General features: G+C 39.6%; 2 protein-coding genes, 2 non-coding genes and 1 pseudogene across 6 annotated transcripts; 3 read left to right on the plus strand and 2 right to left on the minus strand.

Moving 5' to 3' along the window:
* Positions 1-4,436: 4,436 nt before the first annotated feature.
* LOC110777272 (tyrosine-protein phosphatase DSP1) lies at positions 4,437-21,024 on the minus strand. 3 transcript variants are annotated; one of them, XM_021981876.2, is made up of 5 exons: positions 20,453-21,024; positions 20,265-20,358; positions 6,786-6,843; positions 6,649-6,692; positions 4,437-6,507 (listed from the first exon to the last, which is right to left on the minus strand). In XM_021981876.2, the coding sequence occupies exons 1-5, from the start codon at positions 20,638-20,640 to the stop codon at positions 6,334-6,336; spliced, it is 558 nt and encodes a 185-aa protein (XP_021837568.2). In that variant the 5' UTR covers positions 20,641-21,024; the 3' UTR covers positions 4,437-6,333. The 3 variants fall into 3 exon arrangements, with proteins under 3 accessions (XP_021837568.2, XP_056686498.1, XP_056686497.1); XM_056830520.1 differs by lacking the exons at positions 4,437-6,507; positions 6,649-6,692; positions 6,786-6,843 and adding exons at positions 16,997-17,632; positions 17,819-19,223 and having other exon boundaries at positions 20,453-20,496; XM_056830519.1 differs by lacking the exons at positions 4,437-6,507; positions 6,649-6,692; positions 6,786-6,843 and adding an exon at positions 16,997-19,223 and having other exon boundaries at positions 20,453-20,496.
* Positions 4,970-5,108, plus strand: LOC130464735 (small nucleolar RNA snoR111). The gene has a single exon (XR_008925087.1). It is a non-coding gene; the product is annotated as a small nucleolar RNA snoR111 (small nucleolar RNA).
* On the plus strand, positions 5,377-5,482 carry LOC130464732 (uncharacterized; annotated as a pseudogene).
* Positions 5,544-5,627, plus strand: LOC130464737 (small nucleolar RNA snoR53Y). Its single transcript, XR_008925089.1, has one exon. It is a non-coding gene; the product is annotated as a small nucleolar RNA snoR53Y (small nucleolar RNA).
* Positions 6,783-15,757, minus strand: LOC110780052 (uncharacterized). Its single transcript, XM_056830521.1, has 2 exons — positions 15,468-15,757; positions 6,783-15,377 (listed from the first exon to the last, which is right to left on the minus strand). The coding sequence occupies exons 1-2, from the start codon at positions 15,741-15,743 to the stop codon at positions 14,772-14,774; spliced, it is 882 nt and encodes a 293-aa protein (XP_056686499.1). The 5' UTR covers positions 15,744-15,757; the 3' UTR covers positions 6,783-14,771.
* Positions 21,025-22,103: the final 1,079 nt, after the last annotated feature.

Raw genomic sequence — 22,103 nt, forward strand, 5'->3', positions numbered from 1 at the left:
GCAGAAATTGATTGAAGCATATCTTAAGCAGCAGAAAATGCTACAGGAGATGGCAATGCATGTTCCTTCTTACATAACCGTGAAATCGATGTCCTTCAGTACCTGACTTCAATTACCAGTGAGTCAATACTTTACTTTAATCTCCCTTCCCTCCACCAACTAACAACAGATGAAGAAATGCCTGCAAATTTGAATAACTTTGTAGTCTTCATTCGGAAGAATATAGTTGATTTATTTGCTTGAAAATTTCGCTTTATCACAGTGAGAAGGCTATTGTCTCTTCAAAGTGCTTAATGAATTATTTTGTGATTTCCAAAGCTCGTGTTGCCTCAAATAATATGTTTTATTTTAACTTTTGACCCTGACAATGTTATGTTTCAATAGCCTTAATATTGGACTATGGACTATGTTATCTAATATTGGACAATATTGACCAAATAATATGTTTTATTTTAACTTTTATTTTAACATTAGTTGTCAATGTTTCAACAGCCTTAATATTGGACAATATTGACCCTGACTATGTTATCTAATAATATTAAGGCTGTTGAAATATTAATTATTTTGTGATTTCCAAAGCTCGTGTTGCCTCAAATAATATGTTTTATTTTAACTTTTGACCCTGGCAATGTTATGTTTCAACAGCCTCAATCTTAGAATTAGACAAAATTTCAGCAGCCTCAATATTGGACTATGGACTTGTAAGAATTATGGCCTTATGTCCCGTATAGGTAAAACCTGGAAGAATGAACTATCAACTGATATACTACGAGCTTAAGCTTGCGCATGAGTGTACCTTTATGTTCTATCACTATCTCATGTGTTCTTTCCTTTTGTTTTTTTCTTGGACGTGCAACGAGTTTCAACTTATTCATGAGTTATGTTTGTATGTACTATTAGCATCCCAGAGGACTTAGTTGATACAGGCAACTCTGTCTACACTTCATGCGTTCCTTTCATGGATTTCGTTGGGATATATTTTTGAATCCCTCTGGTTTGTCCTATCTACTTCATTCGTTGGTTCTTATTGTTATCTTTTTATTATGTTATTGTCATCTAAATGCTCGGTTTCAGTTTTTGTGGCATCTAAATGCTCGGTTACAGGTTTTTTTACTGTTTTAGTGGAGCCTATTATTTTAAGTCAAACTGATTGGTCATTTAAAAGCTCGGTTACAGTAAAATGAATGTTGCCCTTATAAAGTGTCTTTTCGTTAATCTTCTTTATGTCCATTAATTAAGTTAAAATAGTTCAGCATTATATGTTTGATAGTGATGTAGACAACTTTTTTTATGCTCACAATTTACAATATACGGAGTATGTTTAACCCCGATGCTCGGGTTTTTTTGGAAACTGATTATGATGTTTTAGAATACTTGATTGTGTATTTTGATCATAAATCACAAATACTTCTCTCGCGATTTTTGGTTGGTTGGCCTGATAATTTTTTTTCTAATTTATTTTATTGTCTTACTGCAGAAATAATTTTTTGTTTTTGGCAAAGTGAAGAATTTCAATGTGCAGACTTGACATGGTGATCAAGCAGTTTGCAGACTTGATATGGTGATCAAGAAGCACCGGTCCTTTCTGGTTTTTTTTATCTTCTGTTTTATGTAAGTGAATGTTGATGTTATATGAAGTTGCTAATTGTAATAGTTTTTTTTTAATGAAAGCTAATTGTATTGATAGTAAGATCTTGTTCGTTCTTTTGCAATGAAAGTTAAAGCTACTTGCAGTGGAACATTAATGAAGTACTTGTTGTCATCTTATTATGGATATCGTTTATGATGGTTGTATAATTCTTAGTGCATTTCAATAAATAAATGGCTAAATTAGTCTGAATAACAGTTCTGAAGATAAGCAAATGACGAACCATATGCATAATAATACTCGTAGGTAAGACGCGAAGGGTGAGGAAGAGGAAGAGGAAGTAGTAGTTTTTAGTTTTGCTCATCATCTTTCTATTTTAAGGATTGATTAAGTACTTGTTATTGGATTCCCCATCAACAAAAAAGCTTTGCTTCTATCCGTGAAAATATAATATGGAACGTAATTAGTGTGTTTCCCAATACAAAGTTAATGACTATATATTTCTTAGAACTTAGTTATTATGTTTGAATAATATTACTTTAACTTTATCATTTCGAATCCTCGTGAGTATTAAGTGTTGAACAAGATAGCATATGTAATCTCGACAAATACAAGTGTTGGTAGTTCCTAAGCTATATGTTTTTTTTCTCCAAACAAACATTTATTAACCATAATTGAGATACTTTACTAAAAATAATTACACTATTAATTTTTGACTATCTTGGGGGACGACGCGCGATAGCGCGTCGGCCAACAACTAGTCAAAGTAAAAATGAAATTTATTATAGGTGGTCCATATAAAAAATTAGATATATTAAAAATTAGGATGTGAGGTAGAAAAGTTACTAAAAACGAAAATGTGACCCCTAAAAAAAAGTTGGTCGGAAGTAGTACATGTGACTCATAAAAAAATACGGAGGGAGTACAATATACTCTCTCGCTCCGTCTCTAATTGTTTTTCCTCAAACTTTTGTTTTCTTCGGTTAATATTAGTTGTGTGAAATTGATGACATACAAAATTGATGGGTACAAAAAATCATGGAGTCAAATGTATCTTATGTAAGAGTAAAACTATGATCCCCGTGATGATTTTTGATATCGGGACAATCTTTTAGGACATACCAATATGATAAATATGATAAAGAAAACGAAGGGAGTATAATATTCCATATCAATGTTCTCCGTACCTCATACATATTATAAACATTGGTCCTAACTCCTACAGGTATTTCTCAACTTATTTTTCATTTTCTTTTTTGTTTATTATGGTTAAGGTTATTTAGATTTCTTTTTAAATTTGGGCTTGTCCCCTTATTTTTACCAAAGATAGGCTAATATAAACCTTACATGGTCCGATTTTATTCTAATTGCATTACTAGGTTGGGCACAAAAAAAAAGGGGGTAACTCTAATTGTTTTTTTTAAAATGTCCTTATATTACAAACAAGGAGAAATATAAGATAACTATGGTAAATATCAATGTTTTTGTAAGCATTGGATTATGGTTGTAGGGCAGACAAAAATTCTATTTAAATATAAATTATATACAGTTATTTCTCGGTATTTAATTTTATTAGTCATACGGAATATATGATTATTACTTATATTCCTATTTGTATATACTTGATTTTTTTCTCCATCGAGACTTTATTTATGTTTGAGATTTACTTCAACAATGTACAGTCACAACGTTTATAAAATTAACTTAATTTTGCTTACTGACTTTATTTTTTAAGGTGAAGAGAACTGATCCTAATATGAAAGAATTCGAGGGAAAAGGATTAAGTATTTAAACTAAAGAAAATTTAGTTTTAGATAGTTTGAAATAACATGGTTTAAAAAATATAAATTCAAATAAGTAAGCCAAGTTTTGGAAAATGATCGAGTTAACCTCATAAAACAGGGGCTCACTAAGTTCAATTCATAACTGCTAAAAGTTTCAATAAGTTAAGATATATTCTTAAATTCGAATACACCCTCCGTTATTGTTTTTTAGTCTCTTTCTGTATTGCGATGTTTTTTTATTAGTTTCTTTTAGAATATTTCCTTATTTGTTCAATAATTATTTCACTTTTATCCTTATATTACAATTGTAATTCCCTTTTCGTCCCAAATAAATATGCAAGTAGTCCATTTATTTTCTAATTTAACAACATTAAACACTCCACCTACCTATATTTTCTTAATTTTTTCTCTCTCCTACCCACATGGGTGAATTTTTTTTATTAATTCACATGCAATGTGTCCTTTTAGTGGTTTGTTTAATATTCCATGAGGGACTAATAAAACCAGAACAAAGGGAATAGATAAATTATGTATAATTCTTGTAAAAATGATGCACCCTTGGAAAACCTATGGATAATTGAACGCTAAGTATATACATGTAGTACTCCTTCCTTCCCGTTTTGTTCTTTACGTTAGGTATCATGCACACGATTTAACGACTAATTAATGTGGATTGAAATTTCTTCTATTTTTTTTATTTGAACAATACAAATTACGTTTATTTATATTTTTATCACTTTTATCTAAAATCCGACATTGAGAAATTGTGAGAGATTTAATGTTCCAATGGAAAGTGTGAGCGATTAAATTCCCCAATAAATTTAATTGATTAAAATAATCACTTGACACAATTTTTAACAAAATATTATGGTCAATTATTTGATAATAAAGGAAATATTTAAATTTAAAGATTAAATTGGGACATCAAAAAGAGAATATGTATATGTAAAGAATAAAAGGGATGAAATGAGTATAAATGTACCAAACAAGATTTTGATAATAGATTAAAGAATTTTTATATACATTGATTAAATATAATAAATCTAAACCTTATAAAAAAAATCAACTTCAATCAGGTACAAAAACTAATACAAGTTTTATTATTACAAAAATTTTAAAAAATAAAGCATAACCAACTCCAAGGAACATTAAAAGATAAAAAAAAATTAACTTAAAAGAAATATAAGTAGTACTTCGTATATTGAAAAAATATAAATTATAACCAACTCTAGTAAGGAACATAAAAGAAACAAAAAATTTAACTCAAAAGAAATATACTAAGTAATACTCCGTATATTTTTTTCAAAATACATACGCACGCGGTTGTTCAACTAGTCATTTAAAAAGAAAATAAAAAATGACGAGGGTATATTAGTAAATAACGGAATTCAATCTAGGGTTAGAATATGACTGCTTCTCCAACAAACCGCCCTCCTATAAAATCAAGCTTTGAACTTGTATCCAATACTCAGCGCCAACATCTGCGTTTTTTTTTTAATCTCCCTTCTTAGTAGTAGTACTGGTACTGTTTTAATTCTTTAAAATCTTCGTCCAAACATTTGTGTGAGGGATTTGTTAATTTACGCCTCTTTTTATTTATATTGAGGGAAGATAAATTCACAATTATCTTCAATCAATCGAAAGAGAAGGCAAAAACAAAGACGAGCTATCGTTTCAGTCGTCATCTTGTACATTTTTTTTCTCAATTGACGATTCGATTGTTGACTCGCCTACATTTATTTTGTTTTATTTTGAATATTAATGTAATTTGTGCTGTATTTTAGAAAATACGAAAGATAAAGCGCAAATGATGGTGTTTTATTCATTGCAGAAATTTGACACGAATGGAAAACTTGAATCTTTTCCTTGTGGACACTTCTATGTTGCTGATGCTGATGCGTTCCTATTTTTGAAAATAAAATCTACACTCATCCTTCTTCCTTCTCATGTTCTGGAACATTTTCCTTTTATTTTGATTAATTTTTTTTTTATATTGAAAATAAATAGATTAGCAATGATGATAAATGCTTATTAATCCCAGCTCATTACGAGATTTCCTTTGTGGAGATCGGGGAATTGAACTTTATCCAATATTTATCTGAGTTTTTTTTTTTAAAAATTGAATTGATCTTTCAAAATTTAGTTATTTTTATCGATCTTATAAATTCCCAAATCCCAGTGATGCAATTTTATACCATGCTAATTCTGATAAACCCATGATCGATAACTTTCACTATTGATTAGCTGAGGGTTCTTTTTTCTTATTTTTGTTTTTGGATTTTTTAATCTGCAAAACTTAGTCTTTGGGAAAGAGTAGAAAATTAAGAGGAAATACAACTTTACAATGACTCATTTTAACCATCTATTTAGTTGACTTTGAACATATTATAGAAATTAGCACATACTGAAAGGCACAGTGACTAATTTAAGTAGTCATGGTTGTTTGTATAATTAAATTGTGCAATATAGATTTTAAGGGAGCCGCTTTGCAACATAAATTTATCTGGTTTTATGTTTGCCAGTATTTACCCTTATATTTCATCATCATACATGTTCAATAAAGTTTTGTTAAAGATTTATGAGGTTTTTGAGAGTTTTTTTGGGGTTTTGCTTGGGAGGAAAGGTAGAGAGAAAAAGAGTCTGTGATGGGATGCAGAATTAATTTATTTACTTTAATTGGTACTCAAGTTTGAATTTTCTGTATTTTAAAAAGAGATACACGTTCCTTAAACTGCCATATTTAAAAAAAAATATACTTTCCCTTTTGACATGTTTTGGTCGCCACTTCCAATTATATAAACATTTTTTTTTGTGGTCCCTACACTTACTCACATCATTTTTTACTATAATTTACTCATTACCACCACTTCATCTTATTTTAATCGTACCAGTCTATTTTTTAAAATACGGAGGGATTAGTATATATATGCATTATCCATTGTTAAGAATGGGAGGTTATGTTTAGTTTGAAGATGAAAATTGCATTTTGAAGTTTGAAATGTCAAACATCTCGACAAACCTCTGATCCGAAATCCTAGATTTGACACCAGCAAATCTCTGGTATTCGTCAAAGATTGAGGACAGGCACCATTTCTGCAGCTTCCTTACGCATCCTACAAGACACCCTGTTCGGTGCTGCATACATAATTACATAATACATTACATATTTACATAACATAGATAAGTCCAAAGTCCAGGACAATGTTAACAGCAGCGAAGTACTCCGTATCATTCATGTAAGTTCAGGAAATAGGAAAAACTGATAAATGTACGTACCTTCCCACGCTTGCAGTGTATAAGAACCGGCTGATTTTTCTTATCTATGTCGCATATAAGTCAGAAAATACATGTAAGATTTCATACTTGTAATATGCAAATCATGATTTATAGTTGAATATGTATGTTCAACATACCCAGTGCAGCCTTTAGAGCTTCACGTACCCTTTCTTCAGGAATATTCACAAAAGGTTCCTGTATAAAGTTGACAAACATTCAAGTGCTATATACATTTTCACTTCAAACTTTGATGCTCAATTAAGAATTGCATATTGGTTATATCAAATCTAACAAGGAACACCCGACTCACGTATAGCATTTAATACCAGGATTAAACAACAACATAAAGAGCTTCAAATCCTGAAAATGCCATCAGTTTTCTACTTTTCTTTACATCTGCCGAAACTTTTCAACCAAGTTCTATACATCATAAAACCAACAAGGAAACAACCTTGAGTCCCTGATAATTCAATGCAAGGTTGCTCGAGACAGAAATGGTCTCTACTCTCTAGTGGCAGTCTGCAACAAAGATGATGTAACTTATACAATGGAGATGGTGCTTCCAAACTCTCATTCCTCCACATTTTCAGCAATTTGTAATAACTTTGAAAATTTCAACAGCTCAATTAGGAGAATACTCAAACAAAACTATATCAAAAGAATGGTAGATTTTATGCTACTTAGCTGCAAGCTTGGCCATGAATGGAGTCATGGACCCCAAAAAACTTTCTCAAAATCACTACTCCACTCACAATTTTGTAACCTACAAGCTTTATTTAGGTAAAGGTATATATGTCATACAAATCTTCATTGAGGAACCTGTACGGGTATGCTACCAGCTGGCTGGTAGCATCGCCAAACTGTTAAGGATAAAGGCAAATAATCCTTAACGGCAGATATTATTCCCTACCAACATCTCTTACAAGCCGGTAGGGAGGAGGCACGTGACCAAACCAAGAGGTCAACGGGTCGCTATCAATCGGGTAGGACCCATTTGTCCGTACGCCCGACCCGCGCCTATATATATGGGCTTCATTTATGACAAAAGGTACGCAAAACACTATCATTTCCACAAAAACCAAAATACTTATCACTCATCATATCTGACTTTAGCATCGGAGGGGGATCCTCGAATCACCCTCGAGGCTAGTTCATCTTTGTTATCTGCGCAGGATATCATCAGGATAACAGCAGCACCCAACCAGCAAGACATCTCCAACCGTTCCCAAATCATACCGGAACAATTGGCGCTAGAAGGAGGGGATCTCCCAACCTTGTCAAGTAAATCAGCCATCATGGATACCAACAACAAAAAACCTAGAAAAAACAACAATCTCCCACAATCAGCAGTGATCACACCAACATCAGTAGCACAACCCGCAGTCAAACCTTCTCTCTTACCTGTCTCAACCAGCCAAGTCACACCACTTACCGATCCTCCCCCAAAAACACTCAAGTCACAGATAAGCATTGCCCCCCCAGGTTTTGAAGACCCGAACGACGTGATCATAGAGGACGAAACGTCCATGGAAGAAAGGGCACAAGATTCCCCATCACCCCCACAGATTCAGAGCAACCTCTCGGCGTTGTCCCAAAGGTTCACACCACAACAGCTGCTGACGGCGTCGGCCGTCATGAAAGCAATGACTGAACTGTCCTCAAGGAGGACGGAGGGAAATCAGATCGTGGTTACCGGCAATCGCCCGGGTGTGATGCCGGTTAGAAACCTCTACGAAACCCTAGAGCATGAAGTGGTACTGCCAGCACAACCTGAACCAATACTTGTACAGAGTGAAAATCCGGGTAGAAGGAAAAGGCATAACTCTCGGCGCAGAGAAAGGTCCACTAGACGCCGGGGGTCGGTGTCAGAGCAAGAAGGGTCGTTTCCTGCTGGTAGGGAATCGACACCGTATCATGAAGAGTACATCGTACAGTCTCCACAGCCAGGTTGGAATAGATATGAAGGATATCTACCTCATCAGGAGCCGATGAGGCGAACCATACACCCCAAAGACTCCCCACTCTGCAGGGGTATACTGGAGCAACCTATGGAGAAAGTAAAGATGCCGACGTGCAAATACAACGGAACCACAGACCCCGAAAATCACTCCACCGCTTTCGAACAACACATGATGCTGTATTCTGACTCAGATGCCATGTGGTGCAAAGTGTTCCAAACCACATTATCAGGGGTGGCAGCCGATTGGTACAAGAAGTTGCCGGCCGGATCAATATTCAGTTTTCGGCAGATCCAAGAGGACTTTGTGAGGCGGTTCATTAGCAAGGTTGAACGAAAGAAAACATCTGGAGAGCTGATGTCAATCTCACAAAGGCCGAAGGAGCCACTGAGAGAATACCTTACTCGTTTTAACAACGAATCCATCACAATACCAGATTTACAGCAAGAAATAGCCGTCTTGGCTCTGTTGAGAGGGATGCAGGAATGCGAGTTCAAAAGGTACCTGGGAAGAAAGTCATTTACCTCGCTGGGGGAGGCCTTGAGAAAAGCAAATGAGTATATCAGGAGTGATGAGCTGATGCTAATATCACCCATGGGGGGAAATCAGGCAGTACAATCGGCCAAGAAGGATCATGTTCCCATACAGCAACACAATTACCGGAAAGATAACGGTAGAAAGGAGGGCCATCAGCAGAGAGGAGGATATCCGAACAGACAACAGCCGGTAGGGGCTTACCAGATGTACACTCCCCTGAACACCGCCAGAGCCACGATCTACGCAATAAATAAATCGGCAGCATGGAGAAAACCGTTACCAATGGATGCCCCAGGTAACGATAAGAACTTTTGTGCTTTTCATAATGATCATGGTCATTACACGGAGCATTGCAAAGAGCTCAAGGATAACATCGAAGAGCTGGTAAGAAGGGGATAACCTATCCCAGTACAGGGTTCGACAGGAAGGCCAGGGAGGAAATAACAGGCAGGGCAGTTCGCATAGTCATGCCCCATATACACCTACTCAGCCAGGGTATTCACAGCCCACTGGTAGGATTGAACAGGCACCACCATCCCGGCAAGAAATCCGGTCATTACCGGAAGCAGGCAAAGATGGGGCCGATAGGGGAAAGAGACCCACGGTTTGGGTGATCTCTGGAGGGCCCGTGCACGGAGGTACAGTCAGCGGGGCAATAAGAAATCTAGAGGAGCACAGGCATTTGGTGAGCTACCATAGCGCAAGGAAATGGCCGGAACCAATCCCCCTACCGGTCATCACGTTCACCTCGGACGATTGTCGCGGCATTATATATCCCCATGATGACCCGCTGGTATTGGAACTCGAGATAGCAAACTTCCCCGTCAAGAGATGCCTGATTGATGGAGGCAGCTCTGCGAACATCATATTCTGGGAAGCTTTCACCCAGCTGAACATAGATCACGGAGAGTTAACAAGGGTGAGCTATCCTGTTATCGGTTTCTCTGGAGCCAGCGTCTATCCAGAAGGCAGTATCCGTCTACCGGTTCAAGTAGGTAGAGGATCATCAGCCAGGGACTTAATGGTCGACTTTTTGGTGATAAAAGTACCAGCAGCGTATAACGTAATAATTGGTCGACCATTCATTCATGACGCACAGGCGGTGGTGTCCACATATCATTTGACCATGATATATCTCTCAAATCTGGAAAGAACAGAAAGGGTACATGGCAGTCAGGAGACTGCCAGATCGTGTTATCTGACAGCGATAAAGGCACCAGGAAGGATGGTGCCGAAAACCAACCTTGCCCGAGAAGCAAACATGCCAACCAAAAGAAAGAGGGGCGATTTGAGCATGGAAAATTTTGATGAAAGGCCGGTTTGCATCCCAAGGCCAGCTGCAGATGGAGAAACTCGGGAAATTGAATTAGTAGAAGGAGTTCCAGAAAGAACGGTACGAATAGGTGCCGATATGGAGGCAGATCAGCAGGTCAATCTCATCGGCCTGTTACGAGAAAATGCAGATGTCTTTGCCTTCTCTGCAGATGAAATGCCCGGTATCAGCCCAGACATCATAGTGCACCGTCTGAATGTAGACAAGTCAGTCAGGCCGGTAAAGCAAAAGAAGAGAAATTTCTCCAGTGAAAAAAATGCTGCAATAAAAGAAGAAGTGGAAAAGCTGCTGGAAGCAGGGTTCATAGAAGTTTGTGATTACCCCGAATGGTTGGCCAACGTAGTCATGGTAAAAAAGTCAAATGGCAGTTGGCGAATGTGCGTAGACTTTACAAATCTGAATGGGGCGTGCCCCAAGGACTGCTATCCATTGCCACGAATCGATAGGCTGGTAGATTCAACAAGTGGCCACGCTCTTTTGAGTTTCCTGGATGCCTTCTCAGGGTATCACCAAGTCAGCTTGTGTAAAGCCGATAGAAAGAAGGCCGCCTTCATCACAGATTCAGGGGTATACAGCTATAAGGCAATGCCATTTGGGCTGAAGAATGCGGGAGCAACCTACCAGAAGTTGGTGGATAGGGTATTTGCTTCCCAGAAAGGGAGGAACATAGAGGTATATGTGGATGACTCAATAGTTAAAAGCCGATTGGCCAGCGACCACATCGACGACTTGAGAGAAACCTTCGAAACTCTGAGGAGGTTCAGGATGAAGTTAAACCCCAAGAAATGTGTATTCGGGGTCCGATCAGGAAAGTTCCTAGGTTTCCTAGTAAGCGAAAGGGGAATCGATGCCAATCCAGATAAGGTAGATGCAATTATGAATCTACCAGAACCCGGTTGCATAAAAGACGTGCAAAAGTTAACAGGAAGAATGGCCGCATTGACTCGGTTCATTAGCAAATCAGCAGATAGGGCGTTGCCCCTTTTCAACGTGCTAAAACAAAACAAAAAATTCAAGTGGGGAGAAACAGAAAGAGCAGCCTTTGAGGCAGTAAAACGGCACCTGCAAGTCCTACCCACAATAGCTCGACCAGAGGAAGGGGACACGCTGCAGCTATACATATCTGCTTCTCAACACACAGTAGCAGCAGTTCTGATCATAGAGAAAGATAAAACACAGATACCGGTGTACTTTGTCAGCCACATCCTGCAAGAAGCAGAAACGAGGTACTCCTTGATAGAAAAATTGGGGTTGGCAGTATTGATTGCAGCCAGAAAGCTGAGACCTTACTTTGATGCACACGGGATCCAAGTCCTCACAAACTACCCACTGGAAAAAGCAATGCAAAAAATGGACACATCAGGTAGACTCCTAAAATGGGCAATTGAACTATCAGAGTTTCACATGGAATATCGGCCCAGAATGGCTATAAAGGCCCAAGCACTGTCTGACTTCATAGTCGAAGCATCATACCAGGAGGAGGAAATAAAGGAAGGAATATGGGAAGTAGCAGTAGACGGCTCGGTCACCAAATCAGGGTCAGGAGCAGGGGTAATAGTTACCTCACCGGAAGGAGACCAGTTCGAGTATGCTATTAAGTTCTCTTTCCAGACATCAAACAACGAGGCAGAATACGAGGCCGCAATCGCTGGCATACAGATCTGCACGGCAGCTGGTGCTCGTAGGCTCAGGTTTACAACCGACTCACAACTGGTAGCAAACCAGTTCTCAGGAGAATATGAAACGAAGGAAGAATCCATGAAACGATACGCCGAAAAGCTTAAACAGTCAGTGGCACAGTTGGAAAGCTTCGAAATAAAATTAGTACCCCGATCAGAGAACATGTTGGCAGACTCCCTGTCAAAACTGGCCAGCTCAAGTGCTCTGGTAAAATCAGTAATGATGGAAGTCATGCATCGAAGGAGCACTGAAGTATTGGGAAATCAGGTCATGGTAATCACGAGCCAACCTGAATGGTATGACACCTTGTGGGCATACAAGAGAGATGGAACCCTGCCTGCAGAAAAAACGGAAGCAAGAAGGTTGATTAGAAACTCATGCTGGTTTGTAATCATCAGAGGCCAACTCTACAAACGGGGTTTTAGCTTGCCTCTGTTACGATGCATATCAGCATACGAATCGGCACGACTGATAGAAGAAATACATGAAGGAGTGTGTGGAAATCATCAGGGAGGAAAAACCCTTGCACTGAAATGCCAAAGGCAAGGATACTACTGGCCGACAATGCTAACAGACGCACAGGAGTACGTCAAGAAATGTGAAAAATGTCAAGTTTTTTCAGCAGTCATCAATCGTCCCGCAAACGATCTCATGCCAATCCTAAATCCAATACCGTTCGCCCAGTGGGGAATGGACATTCTGGGACCATTCACAACGGCATCCGGTGGAAGAAAATTTCTGATAGTGGCAGTCGATTATTTCACCAAATGGATAGAAGCAGAACCGGTGGCAAAGATAACTGCAAATCAGGTCAAAAAGTTCATATGGAAAGATATAATCACCAGGTTCGGATTACCGATGGCAATCGTGATGGACCATGGGGTACAGTTTGATTGCTCGCCAGTTCAAAGTTTTTTGAGTACGTACAAAGTCAAGTTTGCCTACTCTTCTGTTTTTCATCCCCAAAGCAATGGACAGGCAGAAGCTGCCAACAAGCAGATACTGGCAGCAATGAGAAAGAAGCTAGACGACTATAAGGCTGGTTGGGCCGATATTGTTCCAGAGATACTTTGGGGAAATAGAACCACCGTTAAGGAAGCAACGGGAGAGAGCCCATTCCGTCTATGTTTCGGATCAGAAGCAGTGATACCAGCAGAAGTAGGGTTACCTACATTCAGGATCCAGCATTATGAAGAAAACAAGAACGATCAACTGTTAAAGCAGGAGCTGGATCTTCTACCAGAAATCAGACTCAGAGCAGAAATCAGGTCGGCGGCTTACAAGCAGCGCATAAGTAATGCCTACAACAAAAGAGTAAAACACAGACAGCTTGAAGTAGGAGACCTGGTGCTCCGCAGAACTGCAGCTACAGGCAAGGCAAAGGTCCAAGGGAAGTTAACCCCAAACTGGGAGGGGCCTTATCAGATATGGGAAGAAATCGTACCAGGAGCTTTTAGGCTGATGGATATGGGTGGAACAGCACTAAAAAATTCATGGAACGCCAGCGTCCTTAGAAAGTTTTATGTGTAGTCACTAACCCAAAAAGGCCGATTGAGCCAGGCCTGTTATGGTCCATGAAATGAAAGAAAGTCGAGGAATTCAAAGCAGAAGAATCAAACCCTTAAAGTAGGTCAGCAAGGCTACTATCAGCTTGCTGACTCGGGGTAATATATAATCAAAAATCGTGATTCAAACCCTTAAAGTAGGTCAGCAAGGCTACTATCAGCTTGCTGACTCGGGGTGATACGAATCAAACCCTTAAAGTAGGTCAGCAAGGCTACTATCAGCTTGCTGACTCGGGGTAATGTATAATCAAAAATCGTGATTCAAACCCTTAAAGTAGGTCAGCAAGGCTACTATCAGCTTGCTGACTCGGGGTGATACGAATCAAACCCTTAAAGTAGGTCAGCAAGGCTACTATCAGCTTGCTGACTCGGGGTAATGTATAATCAAAAATCGTGATTCAAACCCTTAAAGTAGGTCAGCAAGGCTACTATCAGCTTGCTGACTCGGGGTGATACGAATCAAACCCTTAAAGTAGGTCAGCAAGGCTACTACCAGCTTGCTGACTCGGGGTAATGTATAATCAAAAATCGTGATTCAAACCCTTAAAGTAGGTCAGCAAGGCTACTATCAGCTTGCTGACTCGGGGTGATACGAACCAAACCCTTAAAGTAGGTCAGCAAGGCTACTATCAGCTTGCTGACTCGGGGTAATGTATAGTCAAATATCATGAATCAAACCCTTAAAGTAGGTCAGCAAGGCTACTATCAGCTTGCTGACTCGGGGTAAAGTACCAGATTCAAGCAGCACAATTGCATAAATGAGGGCAAGCATAAAATGGAAAAATAAAGCAAACAACACAATATCATAAACATAAGAGCAACACCATCTGAATAAAGCAAATTCGACAGCCAACACCAAAACTGACATTTGTTAGCTGATTAAAAATGGCACAAGGTAAAGTTTACAAAAAACAAGCATAAAATATCCCAGGGCAAAAAGTGCCACAAACAGCTGATACCAAAAGTGCGTTTAAAAAAAATAACCTAATCTTTAAAAGCAGCAACGCCAGATGAACCACAGGATGATACCGGTGATGACTGCCCGCACCTTCAAACTTGTTGATGATCCGTCTGGTTGGTGCTGGAAGACAGCAGGGCAGGATCCAGGTAGTCTTCTTCCTTCAGCTCAATGGGAGGGAGAGTCAAAGGATCAGCATTTTGAATAATCTCTTCAGGAATGATCTGTGTCTCCCAACCAGTAGGTTCCTTGTGCTTCTGCTCCACCAAGAATGCATACTCAATATCCTGGCAATCCTCCTGTGTCAGACCAATGCCATGCACACCACAACGATGAGCCGCAAACCAGCCACCGTTGTGACTATCAGTAATGCGTTTGCTATAAGTCTGACTACGGGTGAAACGCAAGGCACCATCTCGAGCACCGGTTCTGTAGGCAGTCTTGGCATTTTCATCTGCCTCCTGCAGCTTCTCAGACAACTCTTTATTCTTAATCTCCTCTGCAGTCAACTGGCTCGCAACACTCTCCAGCTCTTTGTTTCGCTTTTTCAACCTCTCCAGCTCAGAGGATTTCTGATCCAGATCACGTTTGGTATCACCCAATTGTTGGTCCAAATCAGCTTGCCTCTTCTGCAGGGCCTCATTCTGCTCCTGGTAGCAAAGGTACAGCTTCACAAGCTCCACTGCAGAGTTGCAAGCCTACAAAAGACAGTTCGTTAAAAACAGCACCGATTGCATACCATATATATATACGAAAAGCATACCATAAAAATAACACCGATTGCATACCTTGAGCATATCATTCATATGTTGGGCAGCCGGCGCGTCAATCTCAGCAGCAGGATTGTCGCGAGGAGTAGCCAGATCCTTCAAAGCCCTCCAACCCATACAACCACCCCCTTTGCAGTCGTCGGTGAGTATCGACTCACCACGAAGAAGATCGATTTTAGGGTTCCAGGGTTCATCAGGCTCACCAGGAGGAACCTCAAAGTACTTCATCTTCTTGGGGGATAGGCAAATCGGAGTCTTCTCAATCCACTCCCCAGGACGGACAAAGACACCCATGTTCAGACCAGAGCTGGTACCAGCACTCTAGCTAGGGCGAACATACCCAGAAGAAGTATGAAGAGTAGGAGGCATGAGAGGAGGAGTCTTCTGGCCCATACCAGCAACATCAGTGTCATTTACCTCTTGCTCTTGGTTCTGGCGGGTTGGAGTCATAAGATCCACAACCATCAAGTCTGGTTGGGCTATCGGCTCAACATCCGCAACAGCATCACCCCCTTGGCCTGCGATGTTCACATCGGCAGCTGATTCAAAACCCTTCTCAGGAGACTTCTGCTGAGACTTGTCAGGGGCAGGCTGCGCAGTACCATCCACTCGAGACCGATTCACCCGAGTGAAGGGTTGGTTACGATCACGAGGACGCCTGCCAGTAAGGGCAGCACCGCGACCGCAATCCAAACTTTTAAAACCACCGGCCATATCAGGAGCAGTATGAACGGTTTTGAAGACAGGTTTTGGAGAAGGATTATCGGGAGCAGTATGAATGGTTTTGAAAACAACTCCAGTAGGTGCACGGATGGAAAGCGGTTTGGGAGCTGGTATGGAGCTTAACCTCTTTGTCTTCTTAGCAGGAGACTCACTCACAACCTCCTCCCGAATCGAGCCACGCTTTTTGTTGGCTTGGGTCGCGTAGGTCGACAGAGTAGAAAACACACCCTTCGGATTGGGAGGGTTGTTGGTAGTAGGGCGACCGTCTTTACCCAAGCCAAGAATAGCAAAGTTGAGAGTATGCAGGCCTGGTAAGAAAAAACAAGCAAATTTTTTTTTTAAAAACAGACAAACAACATTACATACAAAACAAGAAAAGCATACTTTAAACAATATAAGAGGGGGATATAGCTATCAGCCCCAAGACCATACCAAGAGTATGGGTGTGGCACAAGCCAACTGCAGACAGCGGCCCATTTCCCAAAATATACTTAGCAGGAGGCAACCAGTATTTAGGAACGGTCACAGACTTCTGCAAACCGGTGTCAACATGCAAACATGACACAAACTGATGGGCCCTTTTCTCCCTGAAACCCAACTCCCGAATGGGGTAATGGTTCATATGAGGACGGGGGAGATGAAAGCGAGTCCGAATGGGGAAATCAGAAGGCACTCTCAGCCAGTAGAACTTCTTTTCCCAATCTTTACAGCTAGACAGCTTGGGGTTGACTGTCATTTTACTTGCCTTGGTGTAAAAAGACCACCATCCAGACTTCTTCTTGTACTTTTTCAACCAAATCAGCCGCCTAAACAGGTTAATGGTTTGGGGCCATTGTTTAAAAGATAGCAGCCAGGTAAAAGCCACAACATTCCTCACTACCTGAGGCGTTACCTGCGCCAAACATACATTCCAAGCCCCGGAATACCTTCTCTATAAAAGGATGAAGAGGAAATCGGAGGCCGAAATCTAGATGATGGGCATACACGCCGATATGATCAGGAGGACAATCCAAAATCACACTCCCCTCAGCAGGAATCACGAGACGGTACCCTTTGGGCAGTTTCAAATACTCTTTGGCCCAGCGCGGATGGTCGTCTTTGATAGCCCTATCACGGAAAGATTTGATTATTTTAGCTTTGTAAACGGCACTACCAGCAGGAGGAGGACTCTCAACCCTGTAGCTCATCTCCTCCGTATCGGAATCTGGTTCCACATCCAGATCCCCTTCTCTCAAAACCTGCTCATATAGAGAGGTCACGTCTTCACCATCATCCCACAACTGGCCAATATCATCATCAGACTCCAAAATTGAATCCCCTATATCCTCATCCTCTCCCCCACCGCTACCGGCGGAGTTATCGGACCCCGCAGCATCGTTAGCACGACTGCTAACCTCCCCTTCATCCATCTGACGGCTCCCACCAGCCACGTCCTCTAGATGGGCACCCCTGACGGCATCCTGGTTAAAAGACACAACAACATTGCCAAAATTAGTGCCATAGTCACCATATCCTTTACCGGCAGGGTCCATAAATTGCGTCCATGATCGAAGTTCGTACTCAAGGGCAATAGAGGGAGCATCCACTGCCGGGATTGTTTCGCAGTTATCTACTAAATTCAAATCATGACGAATGTCGGCTCGTACCTGTTTGCGCATATGAGCCTGTAATTCCTTTGCAGCATCCTCGTAAGACGGCTCAAAATAGTCAGAGGCAGACGGTTTATCATCATCCTCAAAATTGACATCCTCAGAGGTAGACGCAGGGTCAGCATCGTCATACCCAGCCCCACTCAACACATTATCACTATCTCGCTCACTCGACATTACACCCAAATATAAACCTATACGAAGGAAGAAACAAAAACAAAAAAGACTATACCTTCTCGCACAACGGAAATTTAGCAGCCCAGAACCGAGGTACAACACTTCCGCAAGCACCACAGTCAGCAACAGAAACAGCGCCGAAAAAATAACTCACAGGAACAAAGGAGAAGATTTGAGAAAGAGAGAGAAAAGTTTGAAGAAAAGAGCGAAAGTGTTTTGACGTTTTAAGAAAAGAAAGTTAAATAGTCAAAAATCGAGGAAAACGGGCGATTTGACAGTTAAAGGCAGTTGAAAGGACAGAGCAAATCTCAGCCATTGAAATAAAATGATAAAGCGACACGCGTCGCATAGCACGCAGATGCATCACACGTGGAATAAATTTAAGCGGTACAAATTCAAAATACTTCCTAAAAAATTCCAAAACCTCAAGGGGGCCAGTCAGCATCCAAAATCTCAAGGGGGCTAGTCAGCATCCAAAACCTCAAGGGGGCCAGTCAACATCCAAAATCTCAAGGGGGCTAGTCAGCATCCAAAATCTCAAGGGGACTAGTCAGCGTCCAAGCATCCCCAAAGGAGCATATCGGTAAGAGGGAGCAGGACACCCTATCTGCTTAGTTTCAGCGAAATTACAGGTGGTATTCACTACGAGAAAGCTAATCAGCACTTAACGCATAAACACACCAGCATTTCGCGGAAAGCGCGCAGTCTGAGGGGGCTAGTTGTAGGGAGAGCACTATTTTCAGAGCAAGCACATCAGTCAAGACAGATATGCTCACTCTGAGGGGGCTAGTTGTACGGGTATGCTACCAGCTGGCTGGTAGCATCGCCAAACTGTTAAGGATAAAGGCAAATAATCCTTAACGGCAGATATTATTCCCTACCAGCATCTCTTACAAGCCGGTAGGGAGGAGGCACGTGACCAAACCAAGAGGTCAACGGGTCGCTATCAATCGGGTAGGACCCATTTGTCCGTACGCCCGACCCGCGCCTATATATATGGGCTTCATTTATGACAAAAGGTACGCAAAACACTATCATTTCCACAAAAACCAAAATACTTATCACTCATCATATCTGACTTTAGCATCGGAGGGGGATCCTCGAATCACCCTCGAGGCTAGTTCATCTTTGTTATCTGCGCATGATATCATCAGGATAACAGCAGCACTCAACCAGCAAGACATCTCCAACCGTTCCCAAATCATACCGGAACAGAACCCATTGCCTGTAAGGAAGGTGTCTCATTTTGGGTTAGGAACTTGTCTGTAAGGAAAATGCTAATATAATCAGAGTTTTGTTACCCTATTGTTATCCTTAGCAAGTTCAATTAGAAGTGAATGCAAAACATTGACTCTACAAATTTCCTAGCACATACTCATGGAATTTAAACAAGGTATCTAACTATTTAGGAGTCCAACTTTCTCATTTTCCATATGACCACAAGATTGAAAAGACTTGGATGCCAATTGGCATGCTGTTATGCTGCTTTTCTGTACTAACGTCATGCATGAGTTAATTGTCATCTGCCAAACCAAACGGAGCCTTAAAAGCAAAGGAGAATACGTCAAAGAAGATATGCATGACCTAGAGTCCATTCCTCTACAAACACCTTATAGTCGAGGGATATATTCTATCTTATCATTGCTAACCAAATTAGTCATTATATAAACGGAAGAGGCATCAGCAACTAATAGACATAAGTTACACACTATTCAAACTCTCTTGTTAACCTCTCAATCATTCTACATTGTTCTAAGCAATCATTCTAATCGTTATTTACTTCAACACTTTCCAGTTATTAGTTTCTAAGTAGGTCATTCTACTAGTTGATTGGTGGACTCTTTTCCACCCACGGTTTTCGTCCCTATTCTTGGCACAAACACATGTATTCTTGGCATAAACACATGCATCTCTAGGAAGTAAATTCACTCGGTAGGTCTTCTAATGCTCTGGTCATACTCATACCAAGTTAGAATTCAACCTTTAGTCATTTAACAAGGTATGTTTTTTGTTTCATTTACACTAGGTATGGCGAATATGGATTAAGGTGGACCATCTTTTATAAGAATTTGTCTTTGTAAACTTTACAATCCGAATAAAAAGGTATCCAAGCATACAATATATGTCACTCGACTCACTCCATATTCCCATTGACTTCATGATCAATTCAAAATAATTAAGACTAATTTGACCAATTCAAAATTTCAAAGCTTATTAAATTATTAAAAATTGAACAAAATTTATTATCCAAAAATTAAAATCAAACCTTGCACATCTCTATGCCGAATTGAAAGAGATGAATCCCATTTTCTTTCAAGAACTCTGCGATCGCCTCCGGATATGGCTCTGGACACAAACAGCTACAAAATTCACACCAATAAAATCTCAATTTGTTTTTGATAAAATAAATCTAAGGAGAAAAAAAAAAAAAAAAAGATGGAGAGAAGAACTAACATGAGTGATCGGAGTCCTAGGGTTTGCAAAAACTGCAAATTAGAAGTGTCTGGAAATCCAGACCTGAAGATACCGTGATCAACCATTGCAAAATTTAACGGCGGAACATATACGATTTCTTCACCGCCATTAGCTCCGCTAATTGTTGAGATGAAGGAGAATGAAACATCATCATCATCGTTTTTCATGATTTTTTCGCGCCAAAATTGAGCGAACAAGAAGAGAAGAGGAATTATCGTGGAATTAATTAATTACTTACAGTGTTACGCAGAAGTTTGTGAGGTGGAAGAGATAGGAAGAGAGAGAAAGAGAGAGAATCAATGAATCATGGAGAATTTTTGATAATCGATCTCTACTTTTATTATGGTTGGATTTCTGGGGTTTGTGTTAGATTATTAAAAGAGGAGGAGGAGAAAAAGTCCAGGATGACCAGAGACTTCACATATATAGGTGGAATCGTGGAAAGCAAGCAATTAAAAAAAATAAAATAAATTAGAGTTAGGTTTTCACTTCAATATTAGACCAAATTTATAGGACTGTAAAAGATCTTATTCACAAGTTCTTATTTACAAGGGGTGTACAATAAATATTGTACACCAAAGTAAAAATTAACTTAAAGTACATAAAAGTTACTCTTATATACGTAAAAGTTATCTATTTTTTATTGATAATTGTTTTTTCATTTTAATAAAAAAATTTATTTAAAATCATTAATAATGTATAAAAAATAATCATCTAACCTTTTAAAATGTTAATCCATCTATTTTTTTTCGTAATATAAAAGTTAACCAAAACATAGTAAAAGTTACAAAAAATTAGGTAAAAGTTACTTTAGTGTACGATAAATTTATTGTACACCTTGTGCGCGCAAGACCTTTTGTCTTATTATAACTTGTTTGAAAATATGTCGTAAAAAGAAATGATACAACTAACATGTAACTGCTATTTAGAAAAAAATAATTAGTGTTTGATCTGGATGATGCCCTGAGTTACTACTTTGAATAGTGTGTCTACATGAAATGTTAGTATAGACTATGCAATTTGATATTTCAAGTTATATATATTTGCGTGCAAAAAAAAATATCACATAAGATGGTAAGACATCCAATATGCATAATGACAAGTCCCATGACATAACATGTTCAAGTGAATAAAAGAGTTCCATGTGGCACGTATACATTATTAGAAACGCTTTTTAATATACTTCAAGGTTTTCTTGATTTTTACAAACTCTATGGCCCCGTTAAGGAGGTCAAATTGCGAGTTTTGAAACCACTTGAATTAAACCGATTTCTGATTTATACTCCATCCGTCCCGGAATACTCGACCCGGTTTGACCGACACAGAGTTTAAGGGACTTGAATTGACTTATTTAATTTAATAGGTAGTAGTTGATAGTGGGGTATTATTTTGATGTAGTTAGTGGGAGGTGGGTTAAGAGGTGGGGTTGGGGGAGAGTAGGGGTTGAATTTTTAATTAGTTTTTGTATGGAGTAGGGGGTAGGTGGGTTAATAGGGGTGGAGTGAGAAATAATATAATATTGTTAGAATATTTCCATTTTTAGAAACAGGTCAAGTATTAAGGGACGGCCCGATAAGGAAAACAGGTCAAGTATTCCGGGACGGAGGGAGTATTAGACAACTACATTGCT

The sequence above is a fragment of the Spinacia oleracea genome, chromosome 6, assembly GCF_020520425.1.
Source record: "Spinacia oleracea cultivar Varoflay chromosome 6, BTI_SOV_V1, whole genome shotgun sequence".
Classification (NCBI taxonomy): domain Eukaryota; kingdom Viridiplantae; phylum Streptophyta; class Magnoliopsida; order Caryophyllales; family Amaranthaceae; genus Spinacia; species Spinacia oleracea.

What these genes read in the sequence shown, in the direction of transcription:
- LOC110780052 (XM_056830521.1), bottom strand. Translation starts at nt 15,743, where the DNA reads ATGGGTGTCTTTGTCCGTCCTGGGGAGTGGATTGAGAAGACTCCGATT. An exon ending in ATATGAATGATATGCTCAAG is followed by an intron (nt 15,378 to 15,467) that starts GTATGCAATCGG and finishes TGTCTTTTGTAG; the next exon opens with GCTTGCAACTCTGCAGTGGA.
- LOC110777272 (XM_056830519.1), bottom strand. Translation starts at nt 17,998, where the DNA reads ATGTCGAGTGAGCGAGATAGTGATAATGTGTTGAGTGGGGCTGGGTAT.